This window comes from Equus quagga, chromosome 22 (assembly GCF_021613505.1).
Source record: "Equus quagga isolate Etosha38 chromosome 22, UCLA_HA_Equagga_1.0, whole genome shotgun sequence".
In the NCBI taxonomy this organism is placed as follows: Eukaryota; Metazoa; Chordata; class Mammalia; order Perissodactyla; family Equidae; genus Equus; species Equus quagga.
This window is the reverse complement of record NC_060288.1, coordinates 6,364,795-6,377,810: the sequence shown is the minus strand read 5'-3', so window position 1 is coordinate 6,377,810 and position 13,016 is coordinate 6,364,795. Positions and strand designations below refer to the sequence as shown.

The 13,016-nt window shown below is 57.0% G+C and overlaps 2 protein-coding genes across 2 annotated transcripts in view; one reads left to right on the top strand and one right to left on the bottom strand.

Moving 5' to 3' along the window:
* Positions 1-8,778, top strand: part of ADGRA2 (adhesion G protein-coupled receptor A2) — a 34,204-nt gene extending 25,426 nt beyond the window's left edge. The window contains exons 10-19 of the mRNA XM_046648534.1: positions 341-490; positions 616-777; positions 1,584-1,808; positions 1,993-2,209; positions 2,909-3,117; positions 3,814-3,941; positions 4,255-4,378; positions 4,862-5,007; positions 5,507-5,596; positions 5,834-8,778. Coding sequence (XP_046504490.1) covers positions 341-490; positions 616-777; positions 1,584-1,808; positions 1,993-2,209; positions 2,909-3,117; positions 3,814-3,941; positions 4,255-4,378; positions 4,862-5,007; positions 5,507-5,596; positions 5,834-7,106 — 2,724 coding nt within the window. The 3' untranslated portion in view covers positions 7,107-8,778. The remainder of the gene's footprint in view (positions 1-340; positions 491-615; positions 778-1,583; positions 1,809-1,992; positions 2,210-2,908; positions 3,118-3,813; positions 3,942-4,254; positions 4,379-4,861; positions 5,008-5,506; positions 5,597-5,833) is intronic.
* Positions 8,779-8,922: 144 nt separating this feature from the next.
* Positions 8,923-13,016, bottom strand: BRF2 (BRF2 RNA polymerase III transcription initiation factor subunit). Its single transcript, XM_046648536.1, has 4 exons — positions 12,341-13,016; positions 11,593-11,652; positions 10,812-11,133; positions 8,923-10,013 (listed from the first exon to the last, which is right to left on the bottom strand). The coding sequence occupies exons 1-4, from the start codon at positions 12,492-12,494 to the stop codon at positions 9,284-9,286; spliced, it is 1,266 nt and encodes a 421-aa protein (XP_046504492.1). The 5' UTR covers positions 12,495-13,016; the 3' UTR covers positions 8,923-9,283.

Sequence of the window (13,016 nt, the reverse complement as noted above, 5' to 3'; positions counted from 1 at the left end):
GGAATTCAGAACCCCCAAGGCCATACTAGGGAAGTGTGGGCTACCCCAAGCATCTTTACCCTTAATACATCAAGGGCAGCCCTCAAAGGGGAAACACAGACAGCATGAGATCATCCCCTTGTCCTTAGGCCAGTATTCCTAGGAGTGGGCAGTCTTGGTCGTGACGAGTCCATTGCTACATATGTGCCTCCTGTCTTGTTAGACCCAGCTGATGGGCTAGACCCCTCTCCGCGGGCATTGTCACCCTGAGCATCAGCACAGAAGAGAGGGCCTCTAGAGGTAGTTCTGGGGGAGAAGGAGCAAGACTGGACGATCCCCTTTCTTTCTCCAACACCCCTAGATGCCCATCAACGCCTCCAATGCACTGACCCTGGCCCACCAGTTGCGAGTATACACAGCTGAGGCCGCTAGCTTTTCTGACATGATGGATGTGGTCTATGTTGCTCAGATGATCCAGAAGTTTTTGGGTTATGTGGACCAGATCAAAGAGGTGAGATTCAACTGGGCCTCTGGGGGCCCTGGAACACCTATCTCCCATTTACTCAGGCTTCTCACGCCCCAGCCCCTGGGTTCCAAACCCTACTCCTGCCCTCAGTGACTCCTTGCCCCTCCTAGCTGGTGGAGGTGATGGTGGACATGGCCAGCAATCTGATGCTGGTGGACGAGCACCTGCTGTGGCTGGCCCAGCGCGAGGACAAGGCCTGCAGTGGCATCGTGGGTGCCCTGGAGCGCATTGGGGGGGCCGCCCTGAGCCCCCACGCCCAGCACATCTCTGTGGTAATGTGGGTCAGCTGGGAGGCAGCTCCTCTGGGGACCAAGCAGTGGGAGGGAACTTAGAGTCAACTGGGGCCAGCCCTTGTCATGCAGGAGGGAAACGCTTCTCTCTCAGGCAGCAAGTCCTCCAAAGTCCTCCAAGTGTGCACCTGCCATGCACCCAGCGAGCAAGAACACCAAACATGACCAAGTTCCCAATCATGTGGAATCAAATTCCAAGTGGTCGGGGGCAGAGCAAAGGAGAGGAGGCCAGTGACACTGGAGAAGTTACGGAAACTTTATGGTGGGGAACTGAGTAGTAGGGCTAGCCCAATGGACGTAAACAGGAGGAAGGGTAGGAGGAGCAGAAGGGACAGGAGGACAGCACAGCAGGGTGGCAGCGCTGTGATGCAGTGAGGAGTACTGGAGACTTCTGTTCCCTGAGGAGAGGGTGGCATTTCTAATGGTGGGTGGTGAACAAGGTAACAAGCACAGCAGAGCACCTTCTACGTGCAAGATCTTGTGCTAGGCACATTAGGAGGGACAACGAGGGTGGACGTGGACCTGCTCTGCAGCTTAGTTGGGGCAGCAGAACTAGTTAAGAGGTGAGCAGGATGCAAGGCAGGGCGTGAGTGAGGGAGAGGAAGGGCCGTAGGAGGAAGGAGAGCTCCGTGACCAGGGTTTGGGGAGACTCCATGGCAGACATGAGACTGCGAGGCCTCGAGAAGAGAGTGAGGAACAGTAGTGGGACACAGCCTGTGCAGATCTGCAGAAGGCAAGAGAGGCCCGCCATATCTCTAGTGGTGGGGTGACAAGTTTCCTGTCCCTAGAACTCGAGGAATGTGGCACTGGAGGCCTACCTCATCAAGCCGCACAGCTACGTGGGCCTGACCTGCACAGCCTTCCAGAGGAGGGAGGCAGGAGCCCCAGGAGCACGGTCTGCGGGCCCGGGCCAGGATCCCTCGCCAGATCCGGAGCCCCTGGCTGATCAGCAGCTCCGCTTCCGCTGTACCACCGGGAGACCCAACATTTCTCTGTCATCCTTCCACATCAAGGTGGGCCCTGGGGGAGGGAGGTTGCTAAAAGGCGAGGTGCTGAGATGCAAGTGCCTGGTGGAGGCGGGTGGTGGAAGAGGAGGCAGGATCCTGAGAAGGGGAGAGGGGAGCCAGGAGAGGAGCTGGAAGACATCAGAGTCCTAAGGGATCCCGGGGTCTCTGAGGAACTCCTATGTCCCCCCAGAACAGCGTGGCCCTGGCCTCCATCCAGCTGCCACCCAGTCTGTTCTCGTCGCTTCCTGCTGCCCTGGCTCCGCCAGTCCCCCCAGACTGCACCCTGCAACTGCTCGTCTTCCGAAACGGACGCCTCTTCCGCAGCCACGGCAACACCTCCCGCCCTGGAGCTGCTGGGCCTGGCAAGAGGCGCGGCGTGGCCACCCCCGTCATCTTTGCAGGAACCAGTAAGGGAGCAAACTCCTGGCACCTCGCAGGATACCTCCCGAGTGTCTGCCCTGCGCCCCTTCATCCCGCCCTTCCCTTTCCCACAGCGCCCCCTAGCGTCCTGGTGGAGGCAGCAGAGGATTGTGGCCTCTCACCATTTCCAAGGAGAATGGGGGCTGAGACGTCCCTGAAAGGGAGGGATTGGTGAAGAAAAGGCTCCGGAGGACACTGGATTTTATATCCAAGATGTGTCACATTTCAGAAGGGCTCTAAATACAAACCCTTGACCCACCTTGGTCTCCTTTCATCCCACCTTCCCAACCTGGTGCCAACTTCCCCTCTCAGGGGTGCCCTCCTGGTTCCTCTCCCCCGGGCCTTCATGCCCTCTGCATTACCTTCTACCTTCTTGTCCCTGACCCCAACCCCGGAGTCCTCTCTTTGGGACTCATCACCACCACTCATTTGGCACTTAGAGTGAGCCACCTCACAGTGCTTTTATTTGGATTCATGCCTGTGTCTCCAGTTAGACTGGGGACCTGGAGGGCAGGCCTGCATCTGGCATCTAACCATATCTCCCAATCCCAGCGCAAGCCCTGCCCGGCAGGCGTTCAGTGTATGCTCGGCTGCTGCTGCTGCTGCTGCTGCTGCTGTTTGGTTACCCTGAGCCAGCCTCCCCACAGCCTCATGCAGACCTGTGTGGACTTCCCTCTCCCCTGTAGGTGGCTGTGGCGTGGGCAACCTGACGGAGCCAGTGGCCGTTTCACTGCGGCACTGGGCTGAGGGCGCTGAACCTGTGGCAGCTTGGTGGAGCCAGGAGGGGCCAGGGGGCCCTGGGGGCTGGAGCTCCGAAGGCTGCCAGCTCCGCTCCAGCCAGCCCAACGTCAGCTCCCTGCACTGCCAGCACTTGGGCAATGTGGCCGTGCTCATGGTGAGTGTAGTGGGGGCTGGGGGTGGGAGGACAAGAGAGCGAGGAATGTGTGTGAGGTCAAGGTGGGGGCCACAGAGAAATTCAGAAAGAACAGCAGCCTTATCAGGACTCACCACTGTTAGGACTCATGGGGACATGTCCCTCTGGTCTCCCCTACACCTTTTCATCTTTCAGGAGACAGGGAGGTCCTGACTCAACTCCCACATCGAGAGAGATGGGTGTGGAACTACCCAGCCTAGTCTTCACATCCTGCACTCTCTGAGACCCAGACTGTTACAGTAGATTAAAAAAATCTGGGAACATTTCTCCTTTCTGGTCACCCTCCTCATTCACCCCTGTCCAGTTCCCCCTCCTTTGCCACATTTCACACCCCACTTTCCCAGATCCTGATCAGGCACGCAGCTGGATTATAGACAGACCCTTCCCCCTCTTTCCTCATCTCTGATTTTCAGGCTGGGGATCTGAAAAGTCCCCAGAAAGGCAGATTATTAACACCAGCTAGACTGACTTTCCAGGAGTAGAAGTTGTGGTGCTTACATCTTTGTCTACCCTGATGGACTAAGGGCCAAAGCTGAGGATCAAAGCTGATGGGGCTTGGGAAAAGGAAAACTGGCCCCGGGGACTGGCCAGAACTCCACGGGGTGGCCTCTGCTCCTGGCTTCCTAATACTCACTTCCTCTTTCCTACTCTTTCTAGGAGCTGAGTGCCTTCCCCAGGGAGGTGGGGGGCTCAGGGGCAGGGCTGCATCCTGTTGTGTACCCCTGCACGGCCCTGCTGCTGCTCTGCCTCTTCTCCACCATCATCACCTACATCCTCAACCACAGGTGGGAGCTCCTGCCGGCAGGGAGGGTTGGTGGGACAGCCATGGGTCTCTAAGTACAGGCAAGTGTTCCCTTCCCAGGTGGGTCCACAGAACTTTCCCAGGCTCTTGCCTAGCATTTTATTGAAAGGTTCTGGGGTTGGGAAACATATTTCGGGGGTTAAGGCCTTCCTGCCCTGGGGCCTCTATCACATTCACACACATGCATGCACACAGATATCTGCTTTCCCTGCTTTGGCTCCCCCAATGGCCTTGAGACCCCATGGGCCTCACCTTGGGTTGGGTGGCCCATTAATTAAAGACTCTTTCTGGGGCAGCTCCATCCATGTGTCCCGGAAGGGCTGGCACATGCTGCTGAACCTGTGCTTCCACATGGCCATGACCTCCGCCGTCTTTGCGGGAGGCATCACACTTACCAACTACCAGATGGTCTGCCAGGCGGTAAGCAGAGGGGCTGGGGTGAGGGTGGGAGGGCTCCGAGATTAGTGTTGGCAGCCCAGGCATAGAGTAGGGAGGTGCAGGGGAAGAAAAGAGAGTTCATGGTAATGGACCGCAGCTCCATTCATTGTTCTGTGTCCCGCTTTGTTTGGGTGGAGGGGGAAGCAGGGCATGAGAGTTAGGGGTGGTAAGAAGCAGAGAAACTAGGAGACAGGACTTCAAAGTAGACAGTGGAGACCTGCAATGGAGGGGAAGTCAGAATGAGCCAAATAGAAAGGACAGGGTCATGGAGAGTCCCCAGAGTGGGAGAGAACACTGGGGTAGAAGTAAAGAGGGTAACAGCACGGACAGAACCTTGGGGGGGACCTGGGTGGGGCTGGGGGCTGGGGATATGGGAGGAGTGGGAGAACCCTGCTGGGCTGAGGCTCTGGGAAAGCTGCAGTAGTAGCAGCCTGGTCCCCCAGCCTCAGTGCCTTGACCCCACAGGTGGGCATCACTCTGCACTACTCTTCACTGTCCACACTGCTCTGGATGGGTGTGAAGGCCCGCGTCCTCCACAAGGAGCTCACCTGGAGGGCGCCCCCTCCACAAGAAGGGGACTCAGCCCCACCTGCCCCCCGTCCCATGCTCCGGTACATGCTTCCAGCTGTCAGCGTGGCAGTGGGGAAGGGCTCAGAGGGGGCTATAGGACACCAAACTGTTCTCTCAGGGTCCAAGGTCGCAGGAGATCACTCTCCAAAGACAGAAACAGCAAGGCCCTGGGTGGCGCCAGGTTGCCCAACACCATGGAGTGGGTACATCCTTAGGACTTTTGAGGCATGACAAAGCCAGGGAAGGGAGTGACTCCAAAGGGCATTGGGCAGGCATCCTGGGAACCCCTGACTTCTGCACTATTTACAGCGAGAGAGGGCAGTTCTAGCCTCTGTCCCTTAGAACAGTCATGGCCAAGGCCCCTAGCGACCTGCCTGCTGAACCTGCCCTGTTGGAGCTTTGCAATCCCCGGAAAAAAATCTGACGGAATTTAAGAGGGAAAGAGGATGGGCCAGAGACCCTGAGTCACGGGTTCTGAGCACAAGGTTCCTCCCCGCTTGTTGCCCATCTCTCTGACCCCCAAACCCCATTCCTCTCCAGGTTCTATTTGATCGCTGGAGGGATCCCACTCATTATCTGTGGCATCACAGCTGCTGTCAACATTCACAACTACCGGGACCACAGCCCCTAGTGAGCGTCGCTGCCTGCCTGCCACCTACCCACCCCAGCACTGATGCCTTCCACTCCACTGGCAAGGGCAGCTGTCAGGCCCACCCAGCCAGTGACCCAACCCCAGCCCATGCATGTTGATTAAGCCAGTCTCTGCCTCCCCACTCACCATTTCCTCTATCTCCCCAGCCACCCAACCTATGGGCCCCACCTCAAACATGCTCCCCCTCCTCATCCACTGCCTGTGTCTCCCCTCAGCTGCTGGCTGGTGTGGCGTCCAAGCCTAGGAGCCTTCTACATCCCGGTGGCTTTGATTCTGCTGATCACCTGGATCTATTTCCTGTGTGCAGGGCTGCGCTTACGGGGTCCCCTGGCACAGAGCCCAAAGGGGGCCACCAGCAGGGTTTCCCTGGAGCCAGGGGAGGAGCTGAGGGGTCCCACCAGGCTCAGGAACAGCGGCCCCCTCCTGAGTGACTCGGGTTCCCTTCTGGCTACTGGGAGCGCTGGGGTGGTGACGCCAGGACCCCCGGAGGATGGTGACGGCCTCTATTCCCCGGGAGTCCAGCTGGGGGCGCTGGTGACCACGCATTTCCTGTACCTGGCCATGTGGGCCTGCGGCGCTCTGGCCGTGTCCCAGCGCTGGCTGCCCCGGGTGGTGTGCAGCTGTCTGTACGGAGGGGCAGCCTCTGCCCTAGGCCTCTTCGTCTTCACCCACCACTGTGCCAGGCGCAGGGACGTGAGGGCCTCCTGGCGCGCCTGCTGCCCGCCTGCCGCGGCGCCCCACGCCTCACCCCGGGCCGTGCCCACCGCCCCGGAGGACGGTTCGCCCATGTTCGGAGAGGGGCCGCCCTCGCTCAAGTCCTCGCCGAGCGGCAGCAGCGGCCACGCGCCACCGCTAGGCCCCTGCAAGCTCACCAACCTGCAGCTGGCCCAGAGCCAGGGCTGCGAGGCGGGCGGCGCGGGCCGAGGGGAAGGGGATCCCGAGGCCCCGGGCGCCCGGGGGGGCCTCGCGCCCCGCCACCCCAACAATGTGCACCACGGGCGCCGGGCGCACAAAAGCCGGGCCAAGGGCCACCGCGCGGGGGAGGCGGGCGGCAAGCCCCGGCTACGGGCGCTGCGCGGGGGCGCCGCGGCGGGGGCGCCCGAGCCGCCGTCCAGCGAGAGCGGCAGCCTGCGCAACAGCCCGTGCGACAGCTACCCGGGCAGCAGCCGCGACAGCCCCGGCGGCGGCCCCGCGCTGGACAGCGAGCCCGTGCTCACGCCGTCGGAGGGCAGCGACACGAGCGCCGCGCCGCCCGCCGAGGCCGGCCGGCCGGGCCAGCGCCGCAGCGCCAGCCGCGACAACCTCCGGGGCGGCGGGGCCGGCGCGCCCGAGAAGGAGAGCAAGCGCCGCTCGTACCCGCTCCACACGGCCAGTCTGAACGGCGCCCCCAAGGGCGGCAAGTACGACGACATCACCCTGGCGGGAGCCGAGGCACCCGGAGCCGGCTGCATGAAGACGGGCCTCTGGAAGAGCGAGACCACCGTCTAGGGCGGGGGCGGGCGACGCTCTAGGGCAGGCTGGCCACAGGCGGCCCCTCCGGGCCCTCGAAGACGTCTATGCGTACGTCACCGGTCGGAGGCGCAGGTGCCAGGGCTGCACCTGGGCTCACCAGCTTTAGTCCTGGAGGCGGGGCAAAGGATAGGCAGAGGCCTGCCACTGCCAGGAGGGCCATCCCTCCGGAGTAGCGACAGACAATCCCAGGCCCACAGGCTTGATACACTCCCCTCCCATGCCAGGCTCGTTTTGGCAGTCAAATCGGTGCTGTTCAGGGTAGGAGGGGAGGTCCTGTCTGTGGAGTGACAGAGTGGAGGTGCACGGCCCAGCCCAGGCGGCCTCCTCCTGAGGTACTCCCTGCGTCTGTCCCCACTGCCTCATCGGCAGCCTGATCAGGAAAACACAGGGAATGAGAACTCGAGAACGCCGCTCTCTCCTCACCACCCTCCTCTGAAGTCAGCCACCTGTGCCTAGATGCTTGGGCCTCTCTCCCACCCAGTTTTTGGCTAACTAGGAAGCCAGCCTAGGAGATGAGCCAGGTGACCAACACCCATGGGAGGTAACAAGGTGCTGCTTTTCAGGTTAACTATGCAACAGGAGAAGGCGGGGCGGTGTGAAAGGCGGCTTTGGATATCGACTAGTCCTATGGAATGGGGCAGGAGAAAAGTGTGCACAATTAGGGCTAGACACCATTCCCACAGGAGTGGTGCACAAAGCATGCAGCAGGGTGCACAGGGGGCACTTCAGGACAAAGCCGAGGCCCTACCCCCAAGAAGCTGACTCTACCAGATGCCGGGGATGATTGATGGAAGCAGAGAGCAGTGCTTAGATATGGGGCTGGAGGTAGTCACGCCTTAAACACAGTCCTGAAACAACGCTCTGCAAAGGGGCTCACCACGAGGCTGCAGGTGGTGTCGGAGAAGCACTTACTGTTCAATTACCAGATCCACACCCCCACGTGCCTTTCAACACCAAGGGACTGAGGAGGAGTACTTCCCTGCCTCCATAAGGCCACCTGGAAGAACTCTTCCGAAATTCGGTCTCTAGCTCCATATTAGGGAGAAACTCCAAAATATCAAACCAGCTTCCTGCCTCATGGAAGCCCAAGCCAACCCCCTGAGGCAGTGGGTAGGGTCCCCGCAGCTCACCTAGGGCCTGCACCTTCACTACTTTTAAAACACCAGCACTCATATTTTCCCCAACCTAAAGAGCAAACACCAGCCTTTTCCTACAGGACCCACTGGAAGTGGAGGGAAGCTTGGGCCTTGTGAAGAGCAACAGGAAGACTACGCCTGGTTCAGGTCCCCTCCCAGTCTCCATGTCACCCCAGCCTGATCACCAAGGCGAAAGACACAGGGGAGGGGAGAAAACCCACACGCCTTGGGATGGATCCTGTTATTTATGCTTGCTGCACAGACAATATTAGACAGAAAAAAAAAAAAAGCTTTGTATTATTCTTCCACGTATGCTGGCTGCTGTTTACATACCCTGCCAATGCCTTAGCACTGGAGAGCTTTTTGCAATACGCTGGGGAGAGGGGAGGGAGGGGATGAAAAGCGCCAAAGAAAACATGTTTTCAAAAGCTCGGGTTTATACAATAGAATGTTTTCTAGCAGATGCCTCTTGTTTTAATATATTAAAATTTTGCAAAGCCCTTTGAGCTATAGCCTTAGTCCACCCACAGTCCTTTTGTTATGAAGTAGAGGATCTCATGACACCGTACACAGGAACCCACCATGGCCTGTGAACGACACAGGGCCGAGCTGCCCAGGTCCTGTCCTCTGAGGGCTGATGCCATTGGAAATGCCAACGGCTCCACACCAGCAGGGAGGCCCCGCCAGGCCTGCAGCAGTAGTGTATCCAATTCAAACCAGGAGCAGGAGAGAGCCGCCACTCTCCCAACAGTCTAAGAGAAAGGCCATCCCACGGGATATGAATATATGCAACCCGCTCTCTGGCACCAAGGGATGGGACTCCCTCCAACCCAGGCCTCGCTGCATTCCTCCTGACTTCTGCTCCAGGACCTGGACCCAATGAACTGCAGAGCCCCTCTCGGTGCCTTTGAACGAGAAAGACAATACCTAAGAACTTGTATGCACTTATTTCTCTGGATATGACAGGCCTATTGTCGAGCTGCTGTCAGATGGGATGAAGTGCCCCCCAGATGTGCATCAGGGAGGGTGAGGAATACTCGTGGCGGCCCGGCTAGCAGCTTGGGCTTTTTGAAAGTCCCTAACTTCCTGAGGGGTACGCAAATACTGCTCTATTTCACTATCAGAAATATTCTCATCTCCGGTGACCATGGGGACAGGGGGCATGGGACAGGTCCGCTTCGGGGGCTTCAACATGCAGGGGGGGAGGAGAAGGGCAGGACTAGCTGGTCGCTTCCCCTCAGGCAAATCTAAGGAACTACCCCCCACCTCCTCTTTTCCCTGTCCTTGCCCCTGTCCTTGCTCTTGCAGCTCCTTCTCCTGGGGCTCCGTCTCTGCTGTTCCATCTCGAAAGGCCTTGCGGACCAACGTGCGGCGGTGCTGCAGAAGGTCGCCGATGTGCTTCACCACAGACCGTTTGTTAAGTTTCAGAACCTGCAACCAGGCCAGCTGCTCAGCCATCCGCAGCAGCACAGCGAGCAGCTCCTGCAGGCGAGAGGAAGCGGGGTAGGGCAGGTCCACATTTGCCAATTTACAAAATCGGGCAAGGGAACATGTCAGTCGATCTGAAGGTCGCAGCGACTGCCAAGCCAGGAAGGTAGCAGCAGTGATGACAGGCAAGGGATGCCGCCCGGTCACTAGCCACGTCTCATCTGCCAGCTCCACCAACTGCTGTGTTCGCGACAGCATCTTCTCTTTGTCTTCCACATATTTGGCTGGCACAGATGGGGAGGGCTGGAACAGTTTGAAGCTGAAATAACCAAAATGAGGGTCTGGTCTCAATGCCTATGTGGGGGCTGCTCTTCCAAAGTGAGAAAGAGCAGTCCACTCAAGAGGCAAGCTATTGTATCCTCTTGGCAACACGCAAGCTTGCTGGGCAGCAAGTTTATACAGGTACTGAGAGAAAACAGGATGAGAGTTCTTGCGAGGTGAAGGCAGGAGAATGCAGAAAGGAGCTAACATTTGTTGGCCATTATTTGAGTGCTTTATAAAAGTTCTCTTTTAACCTACTCTACACCCTGTTATATGCATTTGTAGTTGAAAAACTTGCCCACAGTCATCCAGCTAGGAAGTAACCAAGTTCCAAAGCCAAAACTACTTGACACCGATACCCTTTGCTCTCTACTGTATTTGTCAGGGGAAAAAAAGAACATAGCTACTTCAAAAAAGAAAAAAAGAGTTAGCTTTTAACTCCAGCTCTGTCATCTTCAGCTCCATTTGCAGATGATCCTGCTGAGGTAGGGCTGTTGCATCTAGCCACACAGTCAACGCACACTGTGAGTGGGGCAACTCAGCAGCCCTGTGCCAAGGCTAATGCCCACTCTCCTACATCATTAGGTTGCTATGTGAGCAAAGGGACTTGAAAATTATAGCATTCTAGAAATATAAAACAAGATATACCTTATTAGGACTAGGCACAGGGGAGAGAGAATAGATTTTTCTGCCACATCCTTTTAGATGAGATTTTGTCAAAAAAGAGACAGCCAAAGGTAAAAGGATTCAGGTTTAAGGACCCATCCCCTCCCCGTGTCTCCCACTAGACGGGTACCTGCTACAGTAGGTCTTCACCAGGTCTGCCAAGCACAGGGACGGCACGTCCAGCCCCAGAAGCTTCACTATCTGCATGTAGGTTCCAGAAAATGCATCCAAATCTGCGTACAGCAGGGTGCAGAGGGTTCCCATGGTGACAGGCCAGTTATGCTGCCGGCAGGTGATTAAGACACAGCACCCGACCAAGACCTCCTTCTTTTGCAGCCTGGCAGCACGGATGCCAGAGTGCCGGTATGCCTGTTGGTAGTAGGCAACTGCAGTGTCCTCAAATGTCGGTGGCAACTTCAGAACTCGACAAAGGTCTCTCACTCGGCGGAGACCTAGAAAAACCCACGGCAAGAGTTAGAGAGGTCAAAGGAGCTACTGTGCAGCTCCTAGCGATTTCTGCTAAACTTGCCTCTGATACCAGATGCACGAACAATGTACCTTTCTACCACGACAGGAGTGACACTTGGTGATGTCCTTCTAAAGGCACAAAGAAATTTGTGGACAGGAGTCACATTTCAGCCCATCATTTTTTCAGAGGCTGGTTTGATTCACGGCCAAGCCAAAGTTGGATGTGGGCTCCTTCAGTACCTCCTACACACCCGTGAGCAAAGCCAAACCTTATACTGAATTGCCACCTCTCTTAGAAGCATCTCCACCCTTTATTTCTAAGTACCATTCTCTTCTGCTCTACCCTACACAGTAATGCTGCAAACAGGAAAAGCAAGCAGATGGGATGGACCATGAGGAGAATTTTCTTTAAAGCCACTGTGTTATAAAAAGTTGATTCTCACCTCGTTGCTGGCTGCGACTCACTTGTTCATTTTCCCCTGTGCTTCGGGAATATGTGACTTCTGTAAGATAATGGACAAGAGATAGCTTGTTTAGCCTTTATTTACCAGACCCCTGCCCTCACACCACACAAAGGCAGGGAGCAGGATTCAAAGCACTATGCATCTGCTCCCTGTCTCACAGAGGTGCCCATCCATGCATGTTCGGGATCCATCTGGTTTTCCACGTCCACGAGCAGTATCACACACACAGAGATGGAGGAAGATGAGGGCTGCATCGGGGCAGCTCCAAGTGTTCCAGATTTTCAGTCGTCCCTCCTGTACATCCGATCCAGGCAGATTTTGAGGGCTGCCCTGCTGAAGGGCTTGGAAAGCAAAGCAAAGCAAAAAGGATGCTTTTGCCAATCAGTGCTAGAAACTATTTAGGGATAGCAGTATACGCTGTATTCATAAAGAATTGACCCACCATGGCCAGACTAGGTAAACTGAGTGCAACTTTCTCTCTCTCTGTTTCATTTATTCAATATTTATTATGCCGATTCTATATGCCAGATACCATGCTGGGCGCTAGGAAAACACAGGGGAACGGCAGTCCCTGAGCTCCTGCAGCTCGCTCTCTCACTTCGGGTCGTCTTCTCCCCTATTTAAGTGTGCGCGTGACATGAGGAGGGCCGGAGAGCAGAGGACTCCGAGGCCCACGTCTCCCCGCCCCAGGCTGCCCCCAGGGCTCCGGAAGGGCCGGCAAGGGTACCTCGGAGGTTGCCCTCGTCGCTGTAGGTGGTGGTAAGGACGCCCTCGGTGACCACGCAGCCGCAGTCGGAGCACACCAGCTGGCTCTGCGAATAGTGCGAGTCCTCCACCAGCTCGGTAGAGCCGCAGTCCGGGCAGCGGCCCCCGCCCGGCATCTCACCAGCTGTCCAGCGCCGCTCAAGACGTCGGCTACCCACCCCTTCGTCGGCCACGGAACCGGGCGGACGCACAACTAGGAGGGGAACTTTTTAAAGGCTGCACCTTTCTCGGTGGTATTCGTAGTTCCCTCCTCCGTGAGGCTGCACGCCACTTCCGGTCCGTTCTCTGCGGGCTCGGGTAGAAACTTGAGCTAGGAGACGAGGTTTCTGATCTGGACAGCGTCTTCAGCTTTCTCCTATCTGTAGTTAGTTGGAGGTGGGCCACACTTGGTATTGAATTTAGGCGAACTTTCTACCTACATGGACACGCATAACAGAGAAGAAATTGTTGCCATTCCCAAACAACTCTTCTTTCTAAAGCACTGGGAGAATCACAGATTCTCCATTTCTCTTTGGTGGTGAATGTTGATTTTGGCCATAGTACAAAGTATGTGTCTAAAAGGGAGAGTAGTGTAGTGAGAGAGCAGGAAATTGTGATCTGTTTTCCAGAACGGCTTCCCCAGGAAAGTCGTTTCCTCT